General features: G+C 46.5%; 7 protein-coding genes across 12 annotated transcripts; 5 read left to right on the top strand and 2 right to left on the bottom strand.

The window, feature by feature from the left end:
- Positions 1-22: 22 nt before the first annotated feature.
- On the top strand, positions 23-25,399 carry LOC117586672 (protocadherin Fat 1). Of its 3 annotated transcripts, none has more exons than XR_004574006.1 (7): positions 23-166; positions 3,022-3,323; positions 4,176-5,219; positions 5,284-5,998; positions 6,079-6,555; positions 17,382-17,387; positions 25,388-25,399. XR_004574006.1 is itself a non-coding variant. In XM_034276922.1 (5 exons), the coding sequence occupies exons 1-5, from the start codon at positions 106-108 to the stop codon at positions 6,333-6,335; spliced, it is 2,382 nt and encodes a 793-aa protein (XP_034132813.1). In that variant the 5' UTR covers positions 23-105; the 3' UTR covers positions 6,336-6,573. The 3 variants fall into 3 exon arrangements, 1 of the variants encoding a protein (XP_034132813.1); XR_004574005.1 differs by having other exon boundaries at positions 5,281-5,998; XM_034276922.1 differs by lacking the exons at positions 17,382-17,387; positions 25,388-25,399 and having other exon boundaries at positions 5,281-5,998; positions 6,079-6,573.
- Positions 6,595-8,974, bottom strand: LOC117586674 (alpha-1,2-mannosyltransferase ALG9). The gene is made up of 4 exons (XM_034276923.1): positions 8,725-8,974; positions 8,299-8,667; positions 7,763-8,240; positions 6,595-7,702 (listed from the first exon to the last, which is right to left on the bottom strand). Exons 1-4 carry the CDS (start codon positions 8,874-8,876, stop codon positions 6,830-6,832), a joined length of 1,872 nt encoding a protein of 623 aa, XP_034132814.1. The 5' UTR covers positions 8,877-8,974; the 3' UTR covers positions 6,595-6,829.
- Positions 9,488-10,536, top strand: LOC117586678 (general transcription factor IIF subunit 2). The gene is made up of 2 exons (XM_034276930.1): positions 9,488-10,059; positions 10,122-10,536. The coding sequence occupies exons 1-2, from the start codon at positions 9,511-9,513 to the stop codon at positions 10,416-10,418; spliced, it is 846 nt and encodes a 281-aa protein (XP_034132821.1). The 5' UTR covers positions 9,488-9,510; the 3' UTR covers positions 10,419-10,536.
- On the bottom strand, positions 10,542-15,813 carry LOC117586671. 3 transcript variants are annotated; one of them, XM_034276920.1, is made up of 10 exons: positions 15,431-15,813; positions 15,072-15,259; positions 14,811-15,010; positions 13,561-14,480; positions 13,059-13,390; positions 12,847-12,994; positions 12,247-12,785; positions 11,994-12,188; positions 11,702-11,932; positions 10,542-11,433 (listed from the first exon to the last, which is right to left on the bottom strand). In XM_034276920.1, exons 1-10 carry the CDS (start codon positions 15,456-15,458, stop codon positions 11,359-11,361), a joined length of 2,856 nt encoding a protein of 951 aa, XP_034132811.1. In that variant the 5' UTR covers positions 15,459-15,813; the 3' UTR covers positions 10,542-11,358. The 3 variants fall into 3 exon arrangements, with proteins under 3 accessions (XP_034132811.1, XP_034132810.1, XP_034132812.1); XM_034276919.1 differs by having other exon boundaries at positions 10,542-11,932; XM_034276921.1 differs by having other exon boundaries at positions 10,542-11,932; positions 13,059-13,354.
- LOC117586679 (mediator of RNA polymerase II transcription subunit 7) lies at positions 15,977-16,864 on the top strand. The gene is made up of 2 exons (XM_034276931.1): positions 15,977-16,377; positions 16,434-16,864. Exons 1-2 carry the CDS (start codon positions 16,048-16,050, stop codon positions 16,764-16,766), a joined length of 663 nt encoding a protein of 220 aa, XP_034132822.1. The 5' UTR covers positions 15,977-16,047; the 3' UTR covers positions 16,767-16,864.
- LOC117586675 (synaptic vesicle glycoprotein 2C) lies at positions 17,483-20,493 on the top strand. Its single transcript, XM_034276924.1, has 9 exons — positions 17,483-17,710; positions 18,109-18,553; positions 18,613-18,791; positions 18,855-19,036; positions 19,089-19,472; positions 19,632-19,749; positions 19,816-19,975; positions 20,046-20,173; positions 20,247-20,493. Exons 1-9 carry the CDS (start codon positions 17,665-17,667, stop codon positions 20,300-20,302), a joined length of 1,698 nt encoding a protein of 565 aa, XP_034132815.1. The 5' UTR covers positions 17,483-17,664; the 3' UTR covers positions 20,303-20,493.
- LOC117586676 (organic cation/carnitine transporter 7) lies at positions 21,342-23,444 on the top strand. 2 transcript variants are annotated; one of them, XM_034276926.1, is made up of 8 exons: positions 21,386-21,777; positions 21,843-22,021; positions 22,081-22,262; positions 22,314-22,655; positions 22,732-22,846; positions 22,902-23,061; positions 23,139-23,266; positions 23,331-23,444. In XM_034276926.1, the coding sequence occupies exons 1-8, from the start codon at positions 21,386-21,388 to the stop codon at positions 23,384-23,386; spliced, it is 1,554 nt and encodes a 517-aa protein (XP_034132817.1). In that variant the 3' UTR covers positions 23,387-23,444. The 2 variants fall into 2 exon arrangements, 1 of the variants encoding a protein (XP_034132817.1); XR_004574007.1 differs by lacking the exons at positions 23,139-23,266; positions 23,331-23,444 and having other exon boundaries at positions 21,342-21,777; positions 22,314-22,659; positions 22,902-23,034.
- Positions 25,400-25,787: the final 388 nt, after the last annotated feature.

The raw sequence follows: 25,787 nt of genomic DNA, 5'->3' as shown, positions 1-25,787 counted from the left end.
CAAGGATCGATAGGGAAACAAAAAGTGAAAACTGTATGTGTTTTATGTGCAGCTAAAGACTTGGTTAATGCTTTAATTGGAATACAATTGAAATTGCGGAACAAAATGTGGATAAAAGAACATTGGATATGCTACCTGATTGGCGTCTTCTGCTGGCTTGATAAGGGTAAGTGTTTGGGATTGATTACATTATGCCTTAATTCATCTTTCTTCTTACTAGAGTGGGAATGGAATTGGTTGGGGGTCTTGGCATACCTTTCCCCTTGGAATGTCGGTTGAGTAACAGTCTCTGACGATTGCGTTGTGTCGTCTTTGTTAATCGAAAACAAACAAAGTAATTAACCGCATGGAACACTCGAAAGTAAAAACCGAACGCTGAAAAATAGTGAAATTCCTATCGCGAGAGACTCTCAATAAATTAAACGCAAAAAGAAAAGTCAGGCTCGGCAAAACTTAGACGTCAAGCGACGTTCTGGTCCAACGATTTATGACGAATAAAAGTTTTTACGTGACTTACTTGTATCGCAAGTGGAAAGACCCTGCTGGGGCAGCTAAGATAGTTTCAAGTAATGCCCCCGAGGTAGTTGATCCAGTTTGAAGTTCCATTTAGTGCATTAATTTCGGTTCATTACATTGTCATACATCAGCGATTGCTTCCCCGGAGAGAGAGATTCTTTGCGCATTCCGAGTGCTCTGCTTTTAATGGGGAAATTGGGGTTGTGGGGTTGTCACAGTTCAGGTTCTGCCTTAACGGTTCTGCCTGTCTTACTGCTTGACCTGTGCCACAAAAAGATTGATTGCGAAATGCTTAGCCTTACCCATATGCCGATGCTTATGATGTTTAACCAGACAGAACTCACTCGCAGCTGCCACATATGTGTATGTACGTGTTCCCCCTCTCAAAATATATCTACAGTACATATGTGTATCCATCCCCCCAAAAGTCAGTGGCCCAGACCGAGGAGTTTGACGTTTCGTTTCGTTCATGGAAATCACCAAGCTGAACGGTTTTTCTTTTATCTTTCTTTTTCTTTTTTTTTTTGGAAAACCAAAACAAACCGAATGAAAATTTGTTTTTTTTTTTAACTTTGCCTAAAACTTTTGTGTTGCGGTGTTGTGTCTCTGTCTTTTATTCATATTCATATTCACCTACTCTGGATAAATAAATTTGTACAGCTGCAAACTCACTTTCATTTGTTCAACACACAACCCACGCCCGTCCTACCTCCCTACACCCACTCCCCATCCAAAGTTTTTGCGAAAACTAAACAGAACTTATGCAATCTGCGGCTGGAGTTGGAGCTTTGTCTTTAATCTCCAGTTTATTTGTGCAGAGCTTCACGGATTTCCGCTTGAGATGTTTGCACTTTATGGATGGGTTTTTGTGTTTTTGCGTTTTTGCGTTTTTGGAACCCGCTCTGTTAGTCGATGGCTCTAATTAGTTTTTGGGTCTTTTACATAAAAAAGGGGATTACACAAATGCAACCGCCACTAATTAGCGGCACAAGTAGAGTTACCAAATCAAAACTTAGCCTGCCAAGTTCTCTACTCTACCCAAAAAACTTTCCATTTTCTTCCGAAAGTATTTCATCCTCTTGCCAGTTTGAGTGCGACCCGTACGTGAGCTATCAGCACACATCTTTGAAAAAATCCAGATTTTAAGATTTGGTAATTTAGCTCCATCCACATCCACATCCACATAAACATCCACTTCCCCCTCTCCAGCAATTAGACTCATTTCAGTAACGTTTTCATCAGCCAAAGAAAGTCTGACATCTGCTGGCATCTGGCATACGAGTGTCGAGTGTGGAGTGCTTGCATTGCCCAATGTCACAACCGACAATTAACCCAACAGCAAAGATCTTGAGAATGGTTAGAGCAGAAGATTTCACTCATCTGCATCTGGCATAAAGAGAAATTTCCGGCCCGAGATCCATACAACAGAACAGAAAGACAGACAAGTACGAGTACGAGTGCGAGTACGAGTACGAGTATATGTGACCGTCAGTCAGGGTCATTGCAAACAGTTTGCAACCGAAACCGTTTACCAGAACGAACAGGAACCAACAACAGAAACAACAACACACAGAAATTAAACTCTTAGCACATTTGTAGAACAGACTAAACGGGTTCTGTTGGCCAAGGGGGTAAGCTAAATACTGGATGTAATTATGAGAAATACTTGAAAAAGTTTGCCATTGCATTAAGCACATAAGAAGCTGTTATGTCATGCTCCCAAGAGGTGTTGGGTAATGGAGACCTTCTCCAGAGAATACACATACTTGGGGGCATATTTGAAGATCTTTAAACATTTGAGTTTCCTTGAATGTAGGAAAAGTAGGAGAAATTGTAAGTACATAAATACATTAAGTACTCCTAGCTCTGCTCTTGAATTACCATCTCCTAAACAGCTTGAGGCACAGTCTTTGAATAATTGTTAAGCAATTATCTAAAATTATGTTAGCCATTTTATGGGCACCACTTTGTTGTAGTCTGGGGGAAAGGCAAAGTGTTTGCAGCTTACAAATTTGCATGTCTATTCAGAGTTGAGGTCTTACCCATTGCACCCATAACACAATTAGATATTAGAGCTTGTCCGGAAACGGTGCATCAGCGGCATGTGTTCCATTTGGCCAACTGCCAGGCGATGGCCAAGTTTAGCCACATGTGAGGCAGGTGGAAGGAGGAGACTCTAGACTGCAGACTGGACCCCAATGTTGGTGGCTCGCTCGGTGGTTGGTCTTCAAAGCTCTCTGGACGCTGCCTAAAATTGCAACAATGAAGCGAAATTAAACGAAAAGAAAAGAAAATTAAAACGGAAGCTTAGTAGAGCGTGTCCAAAGACAGAGAGCAAACACATGTCTGAGGCTGTCCAACTCGGACTTGGATCACTCTCTGTGGTGGCTTCCTTCGCTGGTTCTCTGTAATTTGCTTTTACACGACGAGAAACCCCAGCCGAAAGTAAACCTGAAAGGGAGAGAGTGTCCCCACTCATTTCACTTCTTCTTTACCTCATTTCAGCCACCATTGGAGCGATACTCGACTCGCGCTGCTACCTGGAGGGCGGCGGTTCGGCGGAGAGCTTCCTGGCCACCGAAGATCTGGCGGTGGGCTCCATCATTGGCAAGCTGCGCATCAATGGCGATCCCAATGCGGAGACAGGCGACATCAGTCTGTCGCTAAGGGAGAAGGTTGCGCCGGTGGAGATTCTGGCAGGCAGCAAGGATCTGGCTCTGTCTGTGGAGCTGGACAAGGAGGGTGTGCGAGGACCCTCTTCGATTTATGTGAATGTTATATGCATAAGGCGACACTCAACGGATCCGGTAAGTGAAAGCGCTGCAATTAGAGTAGGGGAAAAGGTCCTTACAGCCAGAGGAAGTTTAATCTAGAATAATGGCACCCAAGCACTTGACGATCCGCTTAACGTGGCAATTAATCTAGCGCTCAGGCATTCCCACTTCCCCACTTCGCCCCCACTTTGCCAGCCCCTCTTCCCTGGTCAGTGGCCGCAATTTTCCTGAAGTTTTTCCATTTGTGTGAAGCCGCATTCCACACCTGCAAAGGTGGGTTAAGGGGCGCCACCCTTAAATCCTTACGTGCGATGCTCGTAATGGGGCAAACAATTAACCTATATCCTTAGGAGTTACCCCATTCCTCCTGCTAGTGCGTGTTCCTCCTTTCCGTGGGGAGTGGCTCTCCTGTGGCTTGGCTCTTGTTAAATTCGGGAAAACATGTTGGAGTTGCAGCTATTCGCTGGAACTCTATAAACAATTGAAAAGTTTTAGGCCTAGACCAGACGCCCATTTCAATTTTAGAATCAACAACACAATGTTTGGCTCCAACTTGCAAGCCAAGGAGCAGCTACAGGAGCAGGAGCCACCGCCACGTTTGTGTGTAGGGGCCGGGCCTGTGGTTAGCCCCAGGTTGGTGGCCATAAATTAGCCATTAGAGCTTCCGCTCCTCCGTGGTGGGGGCAAGAACTAGGGACGAGGCGTGTGTGTATCGCCGAGCTAAACATGCAAATATATGCAGGCTGGCAGGCAGGCAGGCAGGCAGGACGCTTGGGCTTTGAACTCTCGTGGAGGTCAGTGACCAGCAGTCAGGCGCTCTTAGACCTAGTCCAGTGTTTGCTTTTCCTCAATCCAAAGTCCGTCTTTCCCTTCCCCCCCACACAGAGCTTCGTCATTCCCGTCAATGTGCGCGTGACGGACGTCAATGATAATGCTCCCCAGTGGATTGGCACACCCTACACGCTGACCCTGTCGGAGGTGACGGTCCCTGGAACGAGGATACTGCAGGGCGCCCGTGCGGAGGATGCCGATCAGCCGGGTCCCTTCTCCACGGTGGAGTATCAGGTGCTGCCCGGACCCTATGCGGAGTTTGTGCAGTTCCTCAATCCCCTCGAGGGCACACTGGTGCTGAAGAAGGCGCTGGACTACGAGCAGCTGCAGAATTTCACGGTGAAGCTGCGCGCCCAGGATCAGGGTACGCCCGCGCGCCACTCGGACACGCTGCTGCGCGTGGTGATCACCGATGCGGATGATCAGAATCCCAAGTTCCAGCGGGAATCGTACAGCGCCGAGCTGCCCAATGACGGTCGTCCGGGGGAGCTGCGCATGCGCCCCGAGCCTCTGAAGGCAGTGGATCAGGACGAGGGAATCTGTGCGCCGATCCAGTACACCATTGTCCAGTCGCAGGATGCCAAGTACTTCCGCATTCATCCGCACAACGGACAGATCACCCTGCTGACGCCCATTGGCTATGGGGAGATTGCACACGGAGCCACGCTGGTGGTGAAGGCCACGCAGATAGACAATCCCGATCGCTATGCACTGACCACCGTCCAGCTGACGCGTCCCGGCAGCCACAGCGATCTCAGCACACTCTCCTTTGTCCAGAAGCGTTTCGTGATGCGCATACGCGAGGACACGGCGGTGGGCAATCGCATCCTGGCGCTGCCCACCAATAAGCCGGGCAAACACCTGAAGTACACCATTGCGGATCCCGTCAACTCGCAGTTCTTCAGCGTGGGCTCGCTGGGGGAGCTGGTGCTGGCCAAGCCGCTGGACTACGAGAAGATGACGAAGCACGAGTTCCAGGTGCAGGCCACCGACGGCATGACCAACAGCACAGCGGAGCTGACCCTCGAGGTGATCGATGTCAACGATTGGGAGCCGCGTTTCCGGGAGACCCATTACGAGTTCATGGTGCCCAAAAGCGTGAGTATACTAGTGGAAATCCCTTGGGTAATGGATTGATCAACCAGAAATTATCTTTCAGCAGTCGCTGCAGTCGCGAACGGACACCTTTGAGGGTGTGCTCATTGGCAAGGTGGAGGCGGCTGATGGGGATCGCAATGACAAGCTGGAGCTGTCGCTGCGCGGGCAGCATGCGGGGCTCTTCGAGATCGATGCCACGGGCAACATCTACATGCGGCCGGAGCAGCTTCAGGGCCTGAACGAGTCGACGGTGCATCTGATAGCCATTGCCACGGACACGGGTGTGCCGCCCAGGAGCACCTCCGTGCCGGTGAGCGTCACCATGGAGGGCCTGACGCTCGCGCAGTCCGGCTGGAACAGCAATATGCTGGGCATGTTCGCCATGATCGTGGGCCTCTTCCTGATGATCATCATGGCCCTCAGCTGCTACATTGTGCGCTCCAAGAAGCAGGGCAAGAGCAGCGCCAGCGCCCTGGGCATCGGTCGGAACAGAGTCCACAGCCAGGCGCACAGCAGCGTCTCGTCCGCCAATCTGGTGACGCACGAGAAGCTGGCGGGTAATGGCAACGGGGCCAGCGTGACCAGCGGCGGTGTCTCGGTGCTGCACATGAAGCACGGCGGCAACATCACCATGGCCAATCCCATGAACAACGGTCTGCACCATGTGGCCAGTGGCGCCAGCAGCAGCATGGCTCTGGGCAGCTCTGCCGCACTCCTGGAGCGGGAACGGGAGCGCGAAAGGGAACGCCAGCGGGAGAGCTATGCAGCCACAGTTCGCAGTAAGTTGGAGCCGCATCCGCCCTTCCCCTCCCTCCCAACACTCATCCCGAACATTGACTGTTAATAGTCTTCTTGCCAGGCATCGTGTCGCGCGCCTCGGCCAATGGCCAGCTGTACGAGGAGGATGAGATCGAGCACGACTCGCTGCAGACGTCAACGACGACGCCGGAAAACAACAATCGAAAAGTGGCAGCCCCAGGAGCTCCAGCTGTAGGTGTAGGAGGTGTGACGACCATTACCACCAGCAGCTCTGCGAATGCGGGTGGCCAATCGAATCTGCTGTCTGCCACCGATGCCATGGGCTCCTCTGAGAACAATCTGACGGTCTACTTCTAGAAGCTGAAGGAGGAGTTTGTAAATATTGCTGCTAAGTCAGTTTAGGTTTAGGATTAGGGCACATCCCCCCATCCATCCCCCCAGCACTGTTTATGTACATTGAGTAGACCAAATATAGAGTTGTAAAGAGAACCTCCCGTCCCTGCCCCTGCACACACACACACACACATGTACTTAGGCTAAGTCCAAGCGATTTCCAATGTAAAGTTGTTGCTTCCCAGTAAAGAGAGAGTGCCGCGAGAGAGATCCATACATAAAATACGTTTAAGTAATCTCGATGTCTATAATTCGGAGGCTTAAATTCTACTTTCGATGCGGAACGATCTTTACAACTTTGGCATGGGACGAGGACGAACATAAAAGACGCGCAGGAATCAAATCGGTGGACACAAAATCACTGAAAATTATACACGTAGTGGGGATAGGGGAAATTACAATTGTTAGATAGGAAAATGCTGTCGTTTGTACTCCTTGAATGCGATCGAATCTGTTTCCTACCTGCCATTGCGTTTGGTTTTGCGCTTGAGCAGATTAAAGTCGCCGTATTGGATGTGATTGTCCGTGAGGAATGGCACGTAGAAGGCACGCAGCAGCTTGTGCGACTTCTCGGGTATGAGGAAAGGCAGACTTTTCATGATGGACCAGTCCTTGGTGCGCTTCGAGTAGCTGGGCTCCAGGGCCGTGTACTTGCCCTCATCGAAGTCCACAAGGAAGTCGCAGCGATCGTAGTCAAAGTACATGTGCTCGTTCTCCTGGTTGAGATCATTAAAGTAGGGATGCACCACTTGTGTGGCGTTTGGTCCGTCCGTGTAGTAGGCCGGCAGCATGCCGCGGAACTCGGACTTGAGGAAACGCAATCGGAAGTTGCGGGCCGGGAAGAAGAAGCTGCCAGGGTAGCGATGCCAGTCCTTGCCGATGCACACATTGTAGATCTGGTTCGGATTGTACTGCGGCGTCGCCTTGAACTGATTGAGCTCCAGCATCAGGTCCATGGGTGCATGGTAGTTCCGATACAGCGAGAACACGCGCGACAGCCCCAACAGTGTGCTGGCCACCATCACAATGATGGCAATGAACATGGTGTGGTCGAGGTAGTGTACGTTCGTCTTGATCTTAAATATCAGCATCTTGATACGGAAGAAGATGCGCTGGTACACGTCCACGGTGATGGCGCCGCACAGCGAGATCAGCGGATACACGGGGAACAGGAAACGTTCCTCCTTGTGCGGCTGGGCGAAGAACACGATGAGCCACAGGTACAGTGGCGCCAGCGAGATGTAGTGGGGGAAGTTCAGCGTTGACTTCGACTTGGCGGGCACAACCAGATAGTCCAAGAAGAGCATAATGGGCAGTTGCAGAGCCAGCAGCTAAAAGGACACGCCATGAAGTGGTCTGCAGATGGACATACTCTGGCTTGTCAGACTCACCCAAATGATGTTAAAGTTGAGGAAACCGTTGACAATGTAATAGCTGATGGGTTCAGTGCCGAAAATGTTCGGCCCATGGCTGGTGAAGACGTTGTACCAGACGATGTTCAGCGGCGCAAAGGTCAGCTTGCCAAAGTAGCTCGTATCGATGGCAATCATAGGTATGGCAACCGTCGCACCCGAGATCAGGGACCACTGCACAAAGGTCTTCCAGTCGCGCTGGCGCAGCAGCAGTTCCAGCACCAGCGGCACGCCAATCAGCGCGGCAAACGGCCAACCGAGCAGCGCCGAGATGGCCGTGAAGAAAATGGCTAGGCTGTAGTGTTGCTGCCACCAAGCGGCCAAGGCGGAGCAGCCAAAGTACATGGAGAACGAGGAGGGCAGCAGCGCCGTGCTGGAAACGAACATGCCCACACTGAACAGTTGGAAAATCAACCAAAGGCGTCCAATGTGTATGCCAAACTCCTGACAAATGGATCTGCAAGAAGTTCGAAAAGCATTAGAGACATCCTCGAGAAATGCGACGGCCTACGTACTTGTACATAAACCGCTCCATGACCGCACAGCCAAAGCCCAGCATGCAGCGCACCATGTAAAAGATGAGTATGGGACTGGGATTGAAAATCTTCTGGTAAAAGTAGCCGGGCACGCCCTGCAGCAGCAGATAAGTGTATGAGCGCAGACCGAACTCCGGACTGTACTCCCACGTCTGCAGGCCATGGCCATTGATGATGTAGTGCAGCGGCTCCCAGTAGTTGAACGTCTCGTCGCAGTCGGCAATGTACGCCCAAATGGCGCTGCACAGACGCGCACTCACGAATGTCTTGAATGCCGTGTCCAGTCCGACACTAGGCGTTATGTTACTTGCATTGGTTGCCTCCGGCGCACTGCCCGTTGTTTGCTTTCTGCAAAAAAACATCTTAATTTAATGGAAATTGTATTTGTTTTATTTCCGTACTTACCGCTTTTTTGACTCTTTTTCCTTTTTGCTGCCGGCCGGGGCGGCGTCCTTGTCATTACCGTTGAGACCCAGCCGTTTGGGTGGCTTCTTGGACAGAATCTGGTTGTCTGCCTTGTTGGCAATGTATCGAGCCCTTGCCGAGGGTGGTGCCATTATCTTTCAGCTTAATTGGGAAAAGCCCAGAGTGAAAAATCTAATCAGGAGTTCCAATTGGATATCAAACAGCTGATTAGTGATGGATAACGTAGAACCGGCTTGACGTAAGTGCTGGGTAACAGTTCATTCAGCTTTTATCACTCTTAGAGATGGACAAACCTTGATGTGTGTATAGTCACGCACGAGTAACACATAGGTGATGAATATGAAAAGGTATGAGCTTGAGATCTATCTCAACGAAATTTGGCAGATTATGGATATCGAGAATGTATCTAGAATCTAGATCGATATATACATAAATATGTACATAGAAAAGGTACATTTATACATGTTAATATTAATCAATGGAAATAGGGTATACAAATGATCGGCAATTGATGCTGATCAAGATTATATATTCTTTATGGCGTCGTAAACATTTCCTTCTGTGCCTTACATACATCCACTTTTGTGCACAAACACAATATACCCTATATATGATCCTGTGGTTAGTTACCGAACTTATCAAATATCAAAACTATCGCAAAAACATCAATATATTGATATTTTGGGAAACAAAAATCACGATACAAATATATTTTTATTTTTAAAAAATATCGATATTTTGAAAACATACTTAGAACATAAAATAATGTCGAAAGACGATAAAGATAAAGTACAAATTATTGACAAAGACTTGGATCTTTCCAATGCTGGACGAGGCGTGTGGCTGGTAAAAGTGCCCAAATACATTGCACAGAAATGGGAGAAGGCTCCCTCGAATATGGACGTGGGCAAGCTGCGGATCAGCAAGACGCCGGGACAAAAGGCCCAGGTGTCACTCTCACTCACACCAGCCGTGCTGGCCCTCGATCCGGATGAGAAGATTCCCACTGAGCATGTTCTGGACGTGTCGCAGGTGACGAAGCAAACGTTAGGGGTATTCTCGCACATGGCTCCAGAGGCGGCTGCCAACATTGGCAAGGAGAACTCCACAGCGCCCGGGGCCACGCCGGACAACGAGAAACTGTATATGGAGGGCCGCATAGTCCAGAAGCTGGAGTGCCGCCCCATAGCAGACACATGTTATATGAAGCTGAAGCTGGACTCCATTCGCAAGGCGTCGGAGCCCCAGCGCAGGGTGCAGCCCATCGATAAGATTGTGCAGAACTTCAAACCGGTCAAGGATCATGCTCATAATGTAAATTCGTGCAACATACTGGTGTTTTTATATGTGAAAAATTAAATTTTGGGTATTTGCAGATCGAGTACCGGGAGCGTAAGAAGGCGGAGGGCAAGAAGGCTCGTGACGACAAGAATTCCGTGATGGACATGCTCTTTCATGCCTTCGAGAAGCATCAGTACTACAACATTAAGGATCTGGTCAAGATCACCAATCAACCCATCAGTTATCTGAAGGAGATTCTCAAGGATGTCTGCGACTACAACATGAAAAATCCGCACAAAAACATGTGGGAGCTCAAAAAGGAGTATCGCCACTACAAGACTGAGGAGAAAAAGGACGAGGAGCATAAGTCGGGCAGCAGCGATTCGGAATAAAATTTCATTCCATTTCACACTCGAATCGAATGCCATTTATTCTTTGGTTGTTTGTGCACCGTCGGGGGGTGATCTTTTAGTACATATCCAACAATTTCATTAAAAAAACAAATATTAATATTGTATTGCATCTTTTTCTTTTAATTTCGTTAAAACTAAATATGTGCTTAAGACTAAAAAAAATTTCATTTTTTTTTGTTGTTATTTTGTACATTGTAATAAGATGTTCGGACCTTACGTCAGGTAAAATATCCCATATATATCATGCATTGTTGGGTAATATGTACATGGCTTGTGCCAGGCTTAGCTTATTTACAATTAAAATTTCAGAAGAAAGTTTATATTTTTTTGATACATTTGTACACTACGAGATCAGGTACTTGATGCTAGTACTATCAGCTCACGAATTCCCAAAAAACAGCGATCAAGCCATAAAATAAATCATCTCTGAAATGCTTTAAACGTGCAGTGATGAATGATAATTCAAATGAAATAAGGCAGGTAAAGGATAGTGTAGAATATGAAATGAATAATAATGCATAGCCCGACTCGGCTTTTCATCCTAATCAAGGATTAAAGCCTTAGCAGGGTTTACTAATTAAGGAAATAATAAAAAATGGATGCAATTTAAATAATAACAAATGAAAGAAATCAAATCAATAAAGCAAAGAAAACGTAACAAAAAATTCAGAGTAATTAACGCAAAAAAAACTTAAAATAAAAAAAGCAACCGAAAAGAGGCAAGAATTATTCGAAAAACACTTTCGCGGCGATCTGAACTTGTTCAATGCTTAAGGAAATCGAGCTTAAATAATACTGTTCCAAAAACTGTCGACACATATGGCCTGTACAGCCGCTATAGTCGACAGAGGCTGAAGTTCTTATAAAATTAGAACTTAAAATATAAAATATTTTCACGTGCTCAAAAAAAAAAAAGAAACTAAAATAATGTATGGCTATTGCGGAGCCTCTTAATTTTGGAGTACAGCTGGGAAAAGTGCAGCATTTGCAGACCCTGCGGAGACACAATATAATGTGTTAGAAAATTCGATATGAACACAATAAAACAAACAGAACTGTACAAACTCTACACACACCTACACATAGGGAGACGGACAGTCTACTTAATAAAAGGATAATAGACATTAAAATATTTACGACTGATCAAATTTCTACTAATTCTTCTCCAGCGACATCGTCACGGAGGAAGCCAGTGATGATATGCCGGAGTCGCCATCGTCTGGCGACTGCGATATTTTGGGTATGGCCTTAATTAACCGCACCATTTTTACATGCATTTCGGCTGCCTCTGGACAATCCGTGGATCTTCTTTTTTGTCGTTTCTTATCTGCAGCCACAGGCTTTGGCTTCCCCACATTCCTGCTACCTATGTCATCCTCTGGATGCACTTGCTTTCGCTCCGTACTCTTAAGTTCCATTTTGTACTGGGAAATATCCAATGGCTTGCTTTTATCACGATCTTTATCTTTCAGCACGATATTGCCATCATTCAACTGCAAAAGAATTGTGAAAGTGAATCGTTTGCAGAATAATCTTTAATCTTCAACTAATTACCAATTTCAATGATGCAAAAAAGTGCCGACCCATGGTGGTTTCATCTTTGCCCTGCATCACATCGGCCAATGTAGCACTGCCATTGCCCTGCTGACACGCTTCAATTATTTCAGTGCCCAAATCTGCAAATTTGAAATTCTGCCTCTCGTGAGCCACTTCCAACATGGGCGCTATTCGTATGTGCCAATCCCTGACCTGCAATTCAATTGATTAGTTTGATGGTTTTGAAAGTGTAATCTTAAGGGGCTCCTACCAGTTCGCTGGAGTCTGAGTAACCTCCTTTGTCAATTTGGAACGGATTTTCAACACCCAGGTCACTACCCTCTTGAGTACTATTCGTATTTTCCATCCAGTCCTCCAGGGTGTGCGCTGGGGATGATGATTCGCTTATTGTTAAATTGTCTAAAATTGAGTCAAGTTGTGTGGGATCAAAGCCACTGTCGTCCGTATTGGTTTGATCATTTGCGGGCGGCAACAATGCCGCTGCGTCAAGTTGTATGGCATCTAAGCCACTGTCGTCTGTATTGGTTTGATTCTTAGCATGTAAAGATGCTGCTGTTGTAGCCTCTAAACCACTGTCATTCTCGGTGGTTGATTCATTTGCTGCTTCTGTGTCAAGTTGTGGAGCTTCTAAATCGCTATCACAATTATCCTGCGCTGCTATGTCAGGTTGTGTGGCATCTGCAGGAATTTCGGTTTTCGGCTCGATAATGGCCGATGATGGTCGCGAATCGAGTAATCTGATGTCGTCAACGCCAGAGTCATGGGTGGGTCGCCGAAAGCCAAGGAAATCTATTCGGAAATGGGTTTTATGATTTTGTTAGGAAAACAATTATGGGGGTAAGGCACATACTGTTATCCAAGTCAAACTCCAAGCTTAGCCTCGCTTCTCTGTCTAGGACAGGTTCTCGGATATTTTCCGGGACTGCCGTTTCTTCATCTATCACTTTGCGAGGAGCTCTTGGAGGATTTGGTTTTGCGTCTCTCTTGGGGGGAACACGCTAAAACAAAAAAAAAACATTAGTTATAAACATTGAAATGGATGAGGGGATTTGTACTACTTACAGATTTCTTGAAATTATCGAACTCAACTGGTAGCTTGAATATGATTCTGCGCCTTAAGCGTGCTTCGGAAAGCCCAAAAATGTTTAACTCAAGCGGATGACAGACTTCAATGGGAACTTTTACAACTTCTTCGAAATCGGGCTGGTGTTCCTCTGGTTCTTCTTCTTTAATGCCACCCAGAGCACGCATCTCTTCATCAACGAGCACAGTGACTGTGTCTTTGTTGGGCACACCTGGTAGAATATCCCTGACCCTTACCTTGGGCGACAGCGACTGCATGCGCCGCTCTTCGCTATCTGAAAGTACAACACCTTCGTCGTCAGATGACAGCCCTGCCAAAACAATTTGCAAACCAATTATGCAAATTCGCGGACAATGTCCACAACAACGATACAGAAACGGAAACAATAATGTGAGTAAAATCAACTTCTACAAAAAAAAAGTGGGTTCAAAAAAACTTATCCGTAGTACGCTTAAACTATTGGGTTGGCCATTAGTTTACCTCTTGTCTTGTCGGCAGTGATATGCAGAGCGTTTATTTCAGCGTCCGGAGTGTCCAGGACGCTGGAGTCGTTCATTAGCCTTTCTGGCAGGAGGAGGGTGCTGCATAAAGCAGGTCCTTCCACTCGGCTGGCATTAAGAGTGGCATCCTCAAGTTGACTGCTGTCCAGTGTGGGCATTTCCTGAGTCATTCCAAGACCCGAGTCCACTGAGTTTATCGTTTGCAGCTTTTCCCGCGGGTTCAGCGATTGATTCACTTCCATAGGTTCTGAAGCTTCGATTGCTGACTCTTCTGTCGTCGCGTTGTCTGCCGAATCATCTACTTCCATTGCTTCATCTTCTATTCTCGCGATTTTTGGGGAACTGCCATCTTTCTCCTCCGCATCGACCTTCCTATTTATTGTAGTCTCTAAAGCAGTATCCTCTCTTCTCTTCCTCACTGTGGCACCATAGCGCGAGGCCAGCATTTTGTTTTCCAGGGCAATGTACTCAGTGAGGAACTCGGCCGTGCTCATGTGATCGTTGAGTATTTCCTGACTGACATTGTTCGAAGTAACGTACTCCTTAATCAGATTAAGCCTTTCGAAGGGGATATCTGGCAGGAGCGTGTTGTATCTGTGCTCAACGTGGTACGTAAACAGTTTGTATTGTTTCTTTTCGTCGAGCTCAGAAGTCAGGTGGGGATCCACGATCGGCGCGTTTCTCCACAGATTCGGCGGCGTGTGGTCTTGGTACAGGTACTCGATTGTTCTATTTCTGTTGCACTTTGCCATGCCCGTCGTACTAAAACGTTTTTCTTCCGACATTTTTTTGAACGCACGCGGCTCCAGATTCACCATAAACGGATCTACTGTCTTCTGCGTTAGTTTTTTAACTCGACGCTTTTGCGGTTCTTCCGGCTTGGGTGCGGTACTCTCCTGGCTGTTGAAAGGGAAGGAAAATTTAGATGATTAGCACACCATTGAGGATTGGATAATTGGGAGAAGTAGAAAGAAGGTATCATGATATTTGAGGCGTCGCACCGTCTTCATGTTTCCGTATACTAAGCAGTTTAATATTTGTTGACTTTCAATGCGAGCAACTCGAACCCGAACCGGCTCGCTGATCAAGTAAACAAATCGAAAGAAAGGGGCACAAAAGAAACGCCGATAAGAGGTACGATAACGAAAAAACGCCTTTCGAGACGTTCGCTGAGCACATGGCACCGACTCCCTACACTCCATACACTTCTCTCTTCCAAGCGTTACTCACCCACTGGTCGTCTGCTCACTGGTTTCACGCTGCGCCGATGACATAGACTCGTTTATGTTGTCCGTGGTCTGGCTGATGTACTCCACGCGATCAGCGTAGATCTTGCCGAACGACTGGATGGCACTGCCGCCAGATCCGAGGGCCACACGTCGCGGCACATCCTTGTCCCTCAGGCAATGCCGCAGCAGGTGATTGCCGTACTGGTGCACAGAGAATGGAATGCTATATACAAATAATCTCTTAGAGTTTGTTTATGCTTACATAGTCCGTGGATAGACGGAGGTCCGTGGAGTAGTCCGAGTTCTTACTGACCTCCTCCAGGAGCGTCACCAGTCGGGAGAGCTCTGGCTGCTCCTCATACGCAACGATGCATTTGGCGACATTGGTTGCAGGTCGTTGCTCAGCCACCATCAAGACCTGCTCCCTCTGCCGTGCGGTGGAAGCGGGATCTATGCATACAACCAAAATTTCATTCAGAATTCAGCCATTCAGATGGGCATGTATGGAAATAGCGCTGACTTAATCGGTGCCGATCGTTTGGTTCGTCTTTGGAAACGACCGCAACAGGCCGGCTGCGCAGAAAGTGGCGTCAGATCCACGGGATTGAGCGTGAAACTTACCGGACTCCTCGGGCGGGTTCCCGTCCATTGCTTATGCCACAAAACTGCCTAGTAGTTTGTCTTTTAAGCGATTTTCGCTCTGTGCGCCCATTCTGCGACAGGTTCCGTTGCTATGATTATACACATAAACGCACTGACACATACGAACACTGAGACACGAGGAGGCAGCTTACAAAATGGTGGAAGCACGCATCGCTTTGCATGGGCGTAATGCGAAAACCAAAAACATTACACGAATCACTTATTGTAAGATAATTCCAAATGATTATTTATTAATATTTCCATGCTGTTCGAATGGTGGTTCTGTTTCTTATTTCCCGAATTGGCGCGAATTCAATATTTAGATATATGTATCTAATTTGCTATTTTGTTTTGCTCCAAAGAGTACGGTACGACGAATGAGAGAAGAAGCTGACAGAGAGAGGAATTGGTGGTGAGTGAAGGGTTGCATTTTTGTTTAGTATTTTCCAGTATTTTTAAGACGCACTTTCAGTGTGTACACACCCGCAAGTAACAAGGATTTATGTGGTTGCACAAAACGGCCACACTACAAACGCAACATCAAAACAGAGAAAATCGAATTTTTTTTTTTTAAATAAGATATCCAGAATTGCAGAATGTCGACACAAGAGACCCAAGTATCCAGCCTGCCGATGCCGCCTGAGCGGTACATCAGCAACTACACGGAGGAGAATATACGACGAAATCGCGCTCCACGGCCACCGCCGCCGCCGTCGCAGCACGAAGTTTACAGCATGTTTGGCATCCAATACAACAATGACGAAATGATACGCTCCCTGGAGTCGCAGAATATCAAGCGCCTCATCCCCATACACTTTGACCGTCGCAAGGAGCTGAAGAAGTTAAACCACTCGCTGCTGGTCAATTTTCTGGACCTTATAGACTTCCTCATCCTCAATCCGGACAGTCCGCGGCGAACAGAGAAGGTGAGTTGGATGCATTTGGACTAATCCATGGACTAATCATGCTGAATGCCTGGCAGATAGATGATCTCAGCCTGCTGTTTGTCAATATGCATCATCTGCTGAACGAGTTTCGGCCGCATCAAGCCCGTGAAACGCTGCGCGTAATGATGGAAATGCAGAAGCGGCAGCGTGTGGAGACCGCCACTCGTTTCCAGAAGCACCTCGAGCGTGTGCGTGAAATTGTAAACAGCGCGTTCTCTGCCCTGCCCGTCCTATGCGACGACGATGATAAGGACAATGCCAAAGTCAAGACGGAAGTGGATCCCCTGGAATCGAATGCGGCAGCCAAGAATGATCCAAGCTATCAGCACGATCGCATGATGTGCAAGCTGGTAGATGGCATCGAATGAGAGTGCAGCAGACTGGTCATAGTGAATGACATCTATTATATTTATAGCCCCCCAAATAGCACTCTAAGAATAAACTAGTTTTTTTTTTGTGAAGCGAATCCTTTATGTTATGTGAGTTATTCTCAGCAGTTTCATTCATTCACATCGATTTAAACATGTTTAGTCATTCAAGTGATACGTTTTATGGGAGACAATATCACTGCTCTGTCGTGTGGCGACGTATATCTGGCGATAAGAGATTTTCGGGCAGATTTCACCACCAAAATGACGTAGCTAATGAAACGTAATATGGTTTTTGGCAAGGGATAATCATGGATCTGGTTAATGCCAAGCGAAGTGAACATTATTTGGCAGGGAAACCTCAACCGCCTCTACCTCACAGTAAATATGCGTATCAACAGTACAGCGCGTTTCATTGTCATACGAACATGTTCACAGATCAGTAAAACTGCAGCTTTAGTGCATCTTCATGATGAATGTGTGGTTTGCTACTGTGCCTACAGTTTTCAAAACGCACTGTACTTGTGTCTCCCCTCTATGACAACGTGTTCGCTCGTTCATTCCGTCTAAAGATGATGTATGGAGAACGTCTTATATGTTTATTACCTTCCTTAGCCCGTAGTAATGCCCGTGCGATAAGCAGTGTGTGGATGGATGAATCTTGAGGTTTTTATTGAGACCAATCCCGATAAAAGCAGCTACCTTCACTCAGGCAGATCATTTAGCGTGCAGCATTGCAAGTGGAAGCAACAATTGTCGGAGCCGTGAACTGTGGATCTTTAAGTTATTTGTGATAGTGCTTTTCAATTAAAACCAACATCGAATTAATTGAACAATTGAGAACATTCAAGTGCAAGTTAATAAGAGTAATAAATAAGGATACATATACACGTTGAAGATGTCGGAGAAGAATATAGAAAGTGTGGATCCAGCTAACAGTAAAGGTAACGTGCAGGAAATTCAAAAGGATACATTGAGAAATAGTGACAATAAATCCTTGAATATACATATTCAAGATTCATCAAGGATCAAAGAACTTAAGTGCTTAAAAATACAAAATTTGTGAAGAAGAACAAATGAAATCTTAAGAGAATTTCGCAAGTGTGTGCAAAATGCTAGAAAAGGATTACAACACTCTTACAACTTTAATTCCTCTAAAATTGGTCAGAACTACGAACTTTATTCTGCGCCTAGCTCTCTGTCCGGTCTTCTCTTATCAAAGACCTTGTTTTATCTAAAATAATGTAGAGATTAGACATAGCAGTTCCTTGAACCATAAAACGAGTGACACAAGTGCAACTATATAGAAAACCCTACCTAAATCTTTTGGTTTACCCTACAGAACCCGAAGATGACAACGATTTGGATGCTAATTCAAACAGTACGGCGGAGGCGGAGGCGGATGCGGGGGCACCCAAAGAGGATGCACCTGCGGACTTTGACAAGGCCATCGACGCGGCTGGCTTTGGCATCTTCAATCTGATCCTACTCTTCGTTTCGATACCCGCGCAGAGTGCTGCCATTTTTGAGTCGAGTTCCATGTCATTTATCCTGCCGGTGGCCGAGTGCGATCTGCGTTTGACGCTCGAGGACAAGGGTGTCCTGAACGCGGTGGCCTATGCGGGCATGACCATATCGGCCATTGCCTGGGGCTATCTGGCCGACACCAAGGGACGCAAAAAGATCCTCTACTGGGGCTACCTGATCGATGCCGTTTGTGTCTTTGGCAGCGCCCTCAGTCAAAACTTTATGATGCTGGTCGTGTTCAAGTTTCTCGGTGGATTGGTGTAAGTTTTACGATACCCTAAGGGTCTTCTTTATGGCTTCTATCTTTGTCTTGTTGTAGTGTTAATGGTCCTGCAGCTGTGCTGTTTACCTACCTGACGGAGATGCATGGACCGAAGCACAGATCCTCGGTGCTCTTGATTGTGGGCATGGTGACATCTACGGCCACAATTTCGCTGCCTCTCCTGGCCTGGGGCATCTTTCCCAGGGATTGGGACTTTGAAGTTGTGGGTCTAACGAGTGAGTTTCAGCGTCGGAGGGTGTAGCCTTAGTACTTAGTACTTACTTTATTTTGTTTTACAGTTCACAGCTGGCAAATCTATTTGTTTGTCTTGGGTATCCCCAGTCTGGTGAGCGGTTTGATTTTCTGCGCCATGCCCGAGAGTCCACGTTTTCTTATGGCCCAGGGCCGCACGGAGGAGGCTCTGCAGGCCTTCCAGCACATCTACCATGTGAATACCCGCAAACCCAAGGATACCTATCCAGTGAGTAGCTTCGAACCACCAGAGAAAGACAAATTCTAACTGCTTTTCCCAGATCAAGCTGCTCGTGCAGGAGGTGCCCAATCGCAAGGCCAACCGGGACGAGGTCATCTACACCATTGAGGAGAAAACGGGCGAAAAAGTGCCGCAGAAGACGCAGTCGCGCACGCTGATGGAGAGCCTGCGCTCGGGTTTGGCTCAGATGAAGCCACTGGCACACAAGCCCTTGCTGCGCCTCTCCCTCCTGCTGTACATCATGCAATTTGGCATCTTCTTGGGCATGAACACAATCCGTTTGTGGCTGCCACAGCTGTTTGCCTCCATGGCGCAGTACGAGGCAGAGTTTGATGGCGCCACCGCCAGCCTGTGCACCGTGCTCGAATTTAGCGTCAATAAAACAGCTGAGACTGCCTTAGATTATGCCAATGCGTGTTCCGAGGTAAGAACTATCTTTCCATTTATTATATCTTCTAACTAGATAAGTCAGATAAGTCTTATCTGTCAGTTAACTTTCCGTCTAATCATGCTGAGAGTGACGTAAACCTACCTTTCTTTATCCCACTCTCCTCTTAACTCTGTTTTCTGATCTGCCTCGCAGCCCAAGGAGATTTCCATGGATATGTACACAAACAACATCATCGTCTCGGCCTGTGGCTTTTTGGGCTACTTCTTTGCGGGTGGCATTGTGAAGGCATTGGGACCCAAGCGTTTGATGAGTAAGTAGCCTCTCGCATTTCCACCCATTAATCTTTATATTAATTTCCATGATTTACTTTCCACAGCCTATGGTTTGTATATTTCGGGCACCTTTGGCCTGTTGCTTTACTTCTCCGTCAGCAGTTTGATGACTCTCACAGTCTCTGCCTTATTTCTGACCATCACGGGCATTGCAGTCTCCTCTCTTTTGGGTGCTGTCGTGGCTCTGTTCCCCACACAACTAAGGTGAGTGATAGCTCTCCCTCTCCCTTTCCTTCTCTCTATTATCTCCTATTTACATCTTTTTGCCTTTCAGAACTGTCGTCGTTGCCATTTCCATGATGTGTGGACGCTTTGGCGCCTTGTCGGGTAATCTACTCTTTCCTGTCTTCGTTCAGATCGGTTGTTTGCCTCCATTCATAATGGTATCATCCGTGCTTCTGTGTAAGTATAACAATTCTGCATTTCTTATTAGAGTTCTTTTATTTAATGTTTTTATTATCTTTTATTCTTTTAGTGGCTGCCACACTCTCTATATTTGTACCCAACCCAGCAAAGGCAACCTTTTCTTAAGACACTTCGCTTGAAATTTCTCACCCATAAAATGGAGCAACTTCCACTGAACTGTAGTATTAGATTATGTAAAAGCTTAGGAACATTTAGTTGTACGAACTAGCACTTATTGGGGGCTAAAGATAATTGTTTATAACTATTTATATTTAGATTAGGAAAATCCATTTAAATATATGTAATCGTTCGTATTATTCGTATCAATCGTTATTATTTAAAAAATGCAGCGTTAAATGTTCGGAGCTGCAACCGCTAATGGGGCTACAGCGCTCTTAACAGCGCAAAGTAACAGGGACAATAGTAACAAAGCGCATCGTAACAGAGTCAAGTGTAACAGAGCGTTATCCATTAACAGACTGTAGCTCAGCCAACTGCAGCTCGGTTAGCGCTGTTAGCGAGAAGAGCGAAGAAAAGAGAAGAGAAGAGCTATGCGGACAAGAGCTTTCATGTCTGTGGGCTACAGCTTCGATCGGACTGGGGGCAGAATGAGAGAGACATAGCTGAAAAGCTTCAAAGCACGGCAGCGATACTATGCACTTAAAGCTATAAACCAAACTGTATAAACCGCACCGTCTACGTATTAGTACTTCTATTTTCCTGTTGCTTATCTATGCAGTCTGATGGCCGCGCAATCCCTCCTGCTACAAGCACAGCACTCAGTGAAATGTTTGGCTAAAGGTTATGCCGCTGGTTGAGCAAGGACAAAGGTTTACTTACGACTTCCTTCGACATGCAAATCTCATTAACACCAATTAAGTGGCAGCAGTGTGGGCAGAGAGGCATGGTGTGGAGTGCCAGTCAGGTGCGTGTGTGTCTCAGAAGTTCCGGAGCTCTATCACTGGATAAACATCAAGTGGAAAGGAAATTAGTGATGCCTGAATTGTCTAATCCGACTCTGGTGCTCCCTAAGTGGCAGCGATTTATTGGATTGCATGCTCCATTGAGTCGTCTAGAAGCTGTTGAACTTTCATGGGAGCTCGAGTGATTTCTCACACACTGTCCTTCCATTAGTTATCAAAATTTACACACACAGATCTTTCACATTTACATACATCGAATATTTGTTGGATATTTCTTGCATATTTGATGGGTGATATCAAAAAGAACTCTGAGGAGGCAGCAGCTGACTTTGAGACGGCCATTGCGGAGTGCGGCTTTGGGCTCTTCAATATCCTCATGATGTGCTGTGCCGCGCCCTGCCTCATGGCCATGGTGTTCTCTGCCTCGGCCATGTCCTATGTGATGCCCACCGCCGAATGCGATCTGCAGTTGACGCCCTTCGACAAGGGTCTGCTCAATGCCGTGACCTATGGCGGTATGATCATGGGCGCCATACCCTGGGGCTTCATAGCCGACACCATGGGCCGCCGTCCGGTGCTCATTTGGGGCGGATGGATCGATGGCATCTTTGTGCTATGCGCCGCCCTCTGTCAGGACTCGACACAGCTGATGGTGTTTAAGTTTTTGGATGGCCTAATGTACATGAAACATTAATCGACTGCCAGTTGAGACTCGCCTCGCTAATGAGTTTTCTCTTTTGCAGCATTTGCGGCCCATTTGCGGTGGTCGTCAGCTATTTGGCGGAATTCCATGGCAAAAAGCATCGCCCCTACGTCATGCTATTTGTGGGTCTCTGCGTTTCCGCTGGTGCCACCTGTGTGCCGATTCTGGCCTACCTATTGCTGCCCGTGCATATACTTTTCTCCGTGGGCAAAATGAATTGTGGGTACAAGTCGCTGTCTGCCTAAAACTCTCACTAACTTCGCTCGTTTCTCTGGCAGTTCATACCTGGCAAATTTTCTTGCTGGTCACAGCGTTGCCCATTTTATTAAGCGGCTTTCTGCACATCTTTCTGCCCGAAAGTCCCAAGTTTCTGATGGCTCAGGGCCAGTACAACAAGGCACTGGAATCCCTACAGCGAATATACGCCGTAAACAAGCGCAAGACGCGCGATTCGTATTCTGTAAGTATCCTCTAAGACTTCGAAAATCCTTTGAAAGCATTGTACCCACAGGTGAAACATCTCACCGATGCCACGCCCGATCGCTCAAATGCCCCGGATCGCCCGCCACAACAACGCTTCACTCAAGCAAAACTGAAATTCCTGGAGGGCGTGGGACAACTCAGACCGATGTTCTCCAAGCCTTATTTGTGCATTTCGCTGCAGGTCTACTGCCTGCACTTTTGCCAAATAATGTGCGTGAGTTCGGTGCGGCTGTGGCTGCCACAGATCTTTGCCACCATGCACACTTTCGAGCTGCAGGGCATCAACGATACGAGCATGTGCAACGTCCTAGACCACAACTCGCAGGTGCGCAGCATGGACTCGGAATCGATGCGGCAGGAGTGCGACCTAGTAGGTAGGAATCGCTTTGCCATCCAGGCGGCCCGGCCTTTAAATCTAAATCTTTCATTTCCCCCCGCATGACTAGCACATGGATCCGGGCATCTACAAGGATAACATCATTGTGGCAGCCGTAGGTGTTTTTGGATTTCTGATGATTTTTCCGCTGATGCGCATACCCCTGGTGGCCAATCATATATTGAGTGAGTTATGAACAAAGTTTCCTGTGAGCACTCTCTAAGTTCCTTTTGCTGGCAGAAGTATTCCTCTTTGTGTGCGTCTTCCTGGCTGGTGGCTTATACTTTGCCAAATCCGCGCTGGTCACAATGATAATTGCCTCGGTGTATGTCACAATGATGGGTGTCTGTGCAACAATTATTATTGGCATGTCTGTGGTCATGTTTCCCACACTAATGAGGTGTGTATAGCTCTATCTATCTAGCTCTATAACGATGTTTTAGCTGTAAATTATATTTGCCCTTCTGCACCCCACAGAACAATGGTTCTCATGCTGATTATGACCTTTGGGCGACTCGGTTCGGTGGCTGGCAATATCTTGTTGCCGGTTTTCATGCAAATCAGCTGCCATGCCCCATTCCTCTGGCTGATGGCACTCATGAGCAGTGAGTTTTAGTCTTTAATAATCCATCTATAGATCTAATATCCTCCCCATTGAACATTCAACAGTTGCGTTTATATTTTCGGTCTTTCTGAAGGTCGATGTGCAGCAACCGCTGGCCTGAGGCTCACGCAGAGAAAACTTCTGGTTTTGCTGTTAATAAATGAGGAATTTTACTCTAACTTTGTCTTAACTAAAGGTCAAAGTTGGAGTCAGTGCAGGGGGTATGCGAAATGTGTATTAATCAACGCTATCGATGCTGGTCACTGGCCTGTGGTCTCTGGTTTATCCTGGCATGCGGTTAATTCAACTTAATTACACTTTAATCACGTGCAGACAGCCACTGAAAATGGCTTTGATTAATTTTAGCTGCTGTCTGTAAGGAAAAACAAACTCTCTCCATGTGTGTGTTTCTGTGTATCTGGTTAATTATTCTTTTGCGGTCATCAATTAATTTGCCCAATGCAAAGAAAATACGCGCTTCATTGCATGGCAAAAAAGGTTTCCCTTTTTGAATGCGAATATTTCTTGATATATGATACACGTACCCCTCTCAGGATTTGATTTTCCGCGCTTCTTTTCACATTCCACCTGTCATTTGATACTCCTCCCATTTTCTGTTTTTTTGGGCTACACAACTCTTACGCCCCTCTGGACAGTCTTTGGCGGTGGCAAACCCCATTTCTCATGCTGTCAAAACAAAGTTAAAACAAAGCCAAGCTGCGATAATTGACACATGTTGCCCTTGGGGGTGTGCTCTACACTTTCTCCTGTTTTCTATTTCCCGTCTGTGGACTCTCTTTTTTATTCATAGTTTTATCCCACACCCCCAAGCAGACATCTCTTTAAGGTCGACCACTCGACATAAAATTTGACTAAAAGTCTGCTTAATGCATAAATCTTTTACCAACACAATTTTTGTCCACAATTCGCTGGATTTTTAGGGCTTCTTTCTATTTGGGGTGCCGCTGCTGCCACTCTATAAAAACCGACCCAGAAGCAACAGCAAATGCGCATAAATTTATCATAATAAACATGCATAAATCGCCGTGAATATGCCGTATAAAAACCACTGAAAATCCCCCATCCTGACCCCCACCACATCAACAAATGTGCACAAATATTTTTAGGGCGTAATGGGCGTAGTACTAGCTCGCTGAAAGGGGGGCGGGGCTAGAGAGTCATAAACTAAACGAAACTGAATCGTAAAAAAAACCCAAACATGGCAATGCACATAATACGTGCGAGTGGGTGGGTGTGTGGGTGTTCTGGATCAACGTGGTACTCCCAGTTACATGTGTATCTAACGCTCTGTGAAGACCCTTCGGGTAGGTTACAATGACACCCACCAACCATCCACCCTATGTCCAGTCATAATCACACAATTCACGCAAATATTACGCTGTATGGGTTACAGGGGAGGAGGGGGGGATGTCAGAGAGTCAGACGTACAACATATGCAGACATTAGCAAACAAACAAAATACAACAAACAAAATTCTAAGAGGGAAGTAAAGGATGGGATGCTTCTAGGGGATAGCCTGTATTTTTGTGAATATTGTGGGGTGCAGAATTAAAACTCAATGATTTAATGGGTGGAAAATATAATAGGGTATGCGTGGGGTAAGCATTAAGAGCACTTGCTGCAGATGTAAGCACATGAATCAATATAATATTCATTATCAAATTCTTGACTCATTATTCAATCCTTAAAGCTTCCTTGTCGCTAACATCAATATACCCCTCTCTTAGCTAATACTTAGCACAGGGTATAATAACCACACACAGACACACACATGGAGCATACATCATTGAAATCCTTCACGTTCTCAGACCTTGAAGTGGCCATTGTTCGCGTGTGTCTCGTGTCCTCTGGCACTCATTTACAGGTCATTCATCAAAGCACCACAGCGCTTCAAATTTATTTGGAGGAAACCCACAAAAAAGCGACAAAGGCGTAAGCGTAACAAGTAACAGTAAAGTAAAAGAAGTTACAGCAAAGGGATAATCGAGCTAGCTAACCCTAGATGCTGGATTCCATGATTTATTTACTTTTATAGCAGAAGTCAGCCATAGATCTGGAATTGAAGGAGCAGCCAGGAATGTTAAGTACCAGCAGGTAGGAGACAGAGAGAGCGTCCCGTAATATACTACAAATATTTAATGCTAGCATTCGGATATTCCATTTGTTACTCCATGAATGAACCATCTTAGTAGGCTCCTCGAACAAGTTGTTCTGTTAGGTTGCCATAAAACCTACAGCAACATGTTGCCCAAGGAGTAATGTTGCATCAACAGGTTGCATGTTGCGCGGCTTTAAGTGCGTGGTCTTGCCACTAACTGTGGCAGTGTGGCACAGACGTACATTTCCAAGCCTGTCAGTCGGCAGCGGCACTTGCAGAAGAGCGCGCGCACCAAACATAAAACTGTAAACAAGCGACGCCATTTGAAAGCTAACGTGCGAAGCTCTAACGGTTTATACCTCACATTATGTGCGTCCCGCGTGTCTGTGTGTGTGAACGCACA

This window comes from Drosophila guanche, unplaced genomic scaffold, assembly GCF_900245975.1.
Source record: "Drosophila guanche unplaced genomic scaffold, DGUA_6, whole genome shotgun sequence".
In the NCBI taxonomy this organism is placed as follows: domain Eukaryota; kingdom Metazoa; phylum Arthropoda; class Insecta; order Diptera; family Drosophilidae; genus Drosophila; species Drosophila guanche.
The sequence above is the reverse complement of the archived record's forward strand: the minus strand, read 5'-3'. Positions and strand labels throughout refer to the sequence as shown.

Bases quoted from the DNA above. Each gene is read 5' to 3' on its own strand.
- LOC117586676 (XM_034276926.1), top strand. From the start codon at position 21,386: ATGGGTGATATCAAAAAGAACTCTGAGGAGGCAGCAGCTGACTTTGAG. The intron at 21,778-21,842 runs GTACATGAAACA...TCTCTTTTGCAG, and splicing joins AAGTTTTTGGATGGCCTAAT to CATTTGCGGCCCATTTGCGG. The intron at 22,847-22,901 runs GTGAGTTATGAA...TTTTGCTGGCAG, and splicing joins GGTGGCCAATCATATATTGA to AAGTATTCCTCTTTGTGTGC.
- LOC117586679 (XM_034276931.1), top strand. From the start codon at position 16,048: ATGTCGACACAAGAGACCCAAGTATCCAGCCTGCCGATGCCGCCTGAG. The intron at 16,378-16,433 runs GTGAGTTGGATG...AATGCCTGGCAG, and splicing joins GTCCGCGGCGAACAGAGAAG to ATAGATGATCTCAGCCTGCT.
- LOC117586672 (XM_034276922.1), top strand. From the start codon at position 106: ATGTGGATAAAAGAACATTGGATATGCTACCTGATTGGCGTCTTCTGC. The intron at 167-3,021 runs GTAAGTGTTTGG...ACCTCATTTCAG, and splicing joins CTTCTGCTGGCTTGATAAGG to CCACCATTGGAGCGATACTC. The intron at 5,220-5,280 runs GTGAGTATACTA...ATTATCTTTCAG, and splicing joins AGTTCATGGTGCCCAAAAGC to CAGTCGCTGCAGTCGCGAAC.
- LOC117586671 (XM_034276919.1), bottom strand. From the start codon at position 15,458: ATGGACGGGAACCCGCCCGAGGAGTCCG. The intron at 15,011-15,071 runs GTAAGCATAAAC...TCTGTGCACCAG, and splicing joins TCCGTCTATCCACGGACTAT to TACGGCAATCACCTGCTGCG. The intron at 12,189-12,246 runs GTAGGAGCCCCT...ATTGAATTGCAG, and splicing joins ACTCAGACTCCAGCGAACTG to GTCAGGGATTGGCACATACG.
- LOC117586675 (XM_034276924.1), top strand. From the start codon at position 17,665: ATGTCGGAGAAGAATATAGAAAGTGTGGATCCAGCTAACAGTAAAG. The intron at 19,037-19,088 runs GTGAGTAGCTTC...TGCTTTTCCCAG, and splicing joins AACCCAAGGATACCTATCCA to ATCAAGCTGCTCGTGCAGGA. The intron at 19,473-19,631 runs GTAAGAACTATC...TCTGCCTCGCAG, and splicing joins ATGCCAATGCGTGTTCCGAG to CCCAAGGAGATTTCCATGGA.
- LOC117586678 (XM_034276930.1), top strand. From the start codon at position 9,511: ATGTCGAAAGACGATAAAGATAAAGTACAAATTATTGACAAAGACTTG. The intron at 10,060-10,121 runs GTAAATTCGTGC...GGGTATTTGCAG, and splicing joins TCAAGGATCATGCTCATAAT to ATCGAGTACCGGGAGCGTAA.
- LOC117586674 (XM_034276923.1), bottom strand. From the start codon at position 8,876: ATGGCACCACCCTCGGCAAGGGCTCGATACATTGCCAACAAGGCAGAC. The intron at 8,241-8,298 runs GTACGTAGGCCG...AACTTCTTGCAG, and splicing joins ATGGAGCGGTTTATGTACAA to ATCCATTTGTCAGGAGTTTG. The intron at 7,703-7,762 runs GTGAGTCTGACA...GTGTCCTTTTAG, and splicing joins TCAACTTTAACATCATTTGG to CTGCTGGCTCTGCAACTGCC.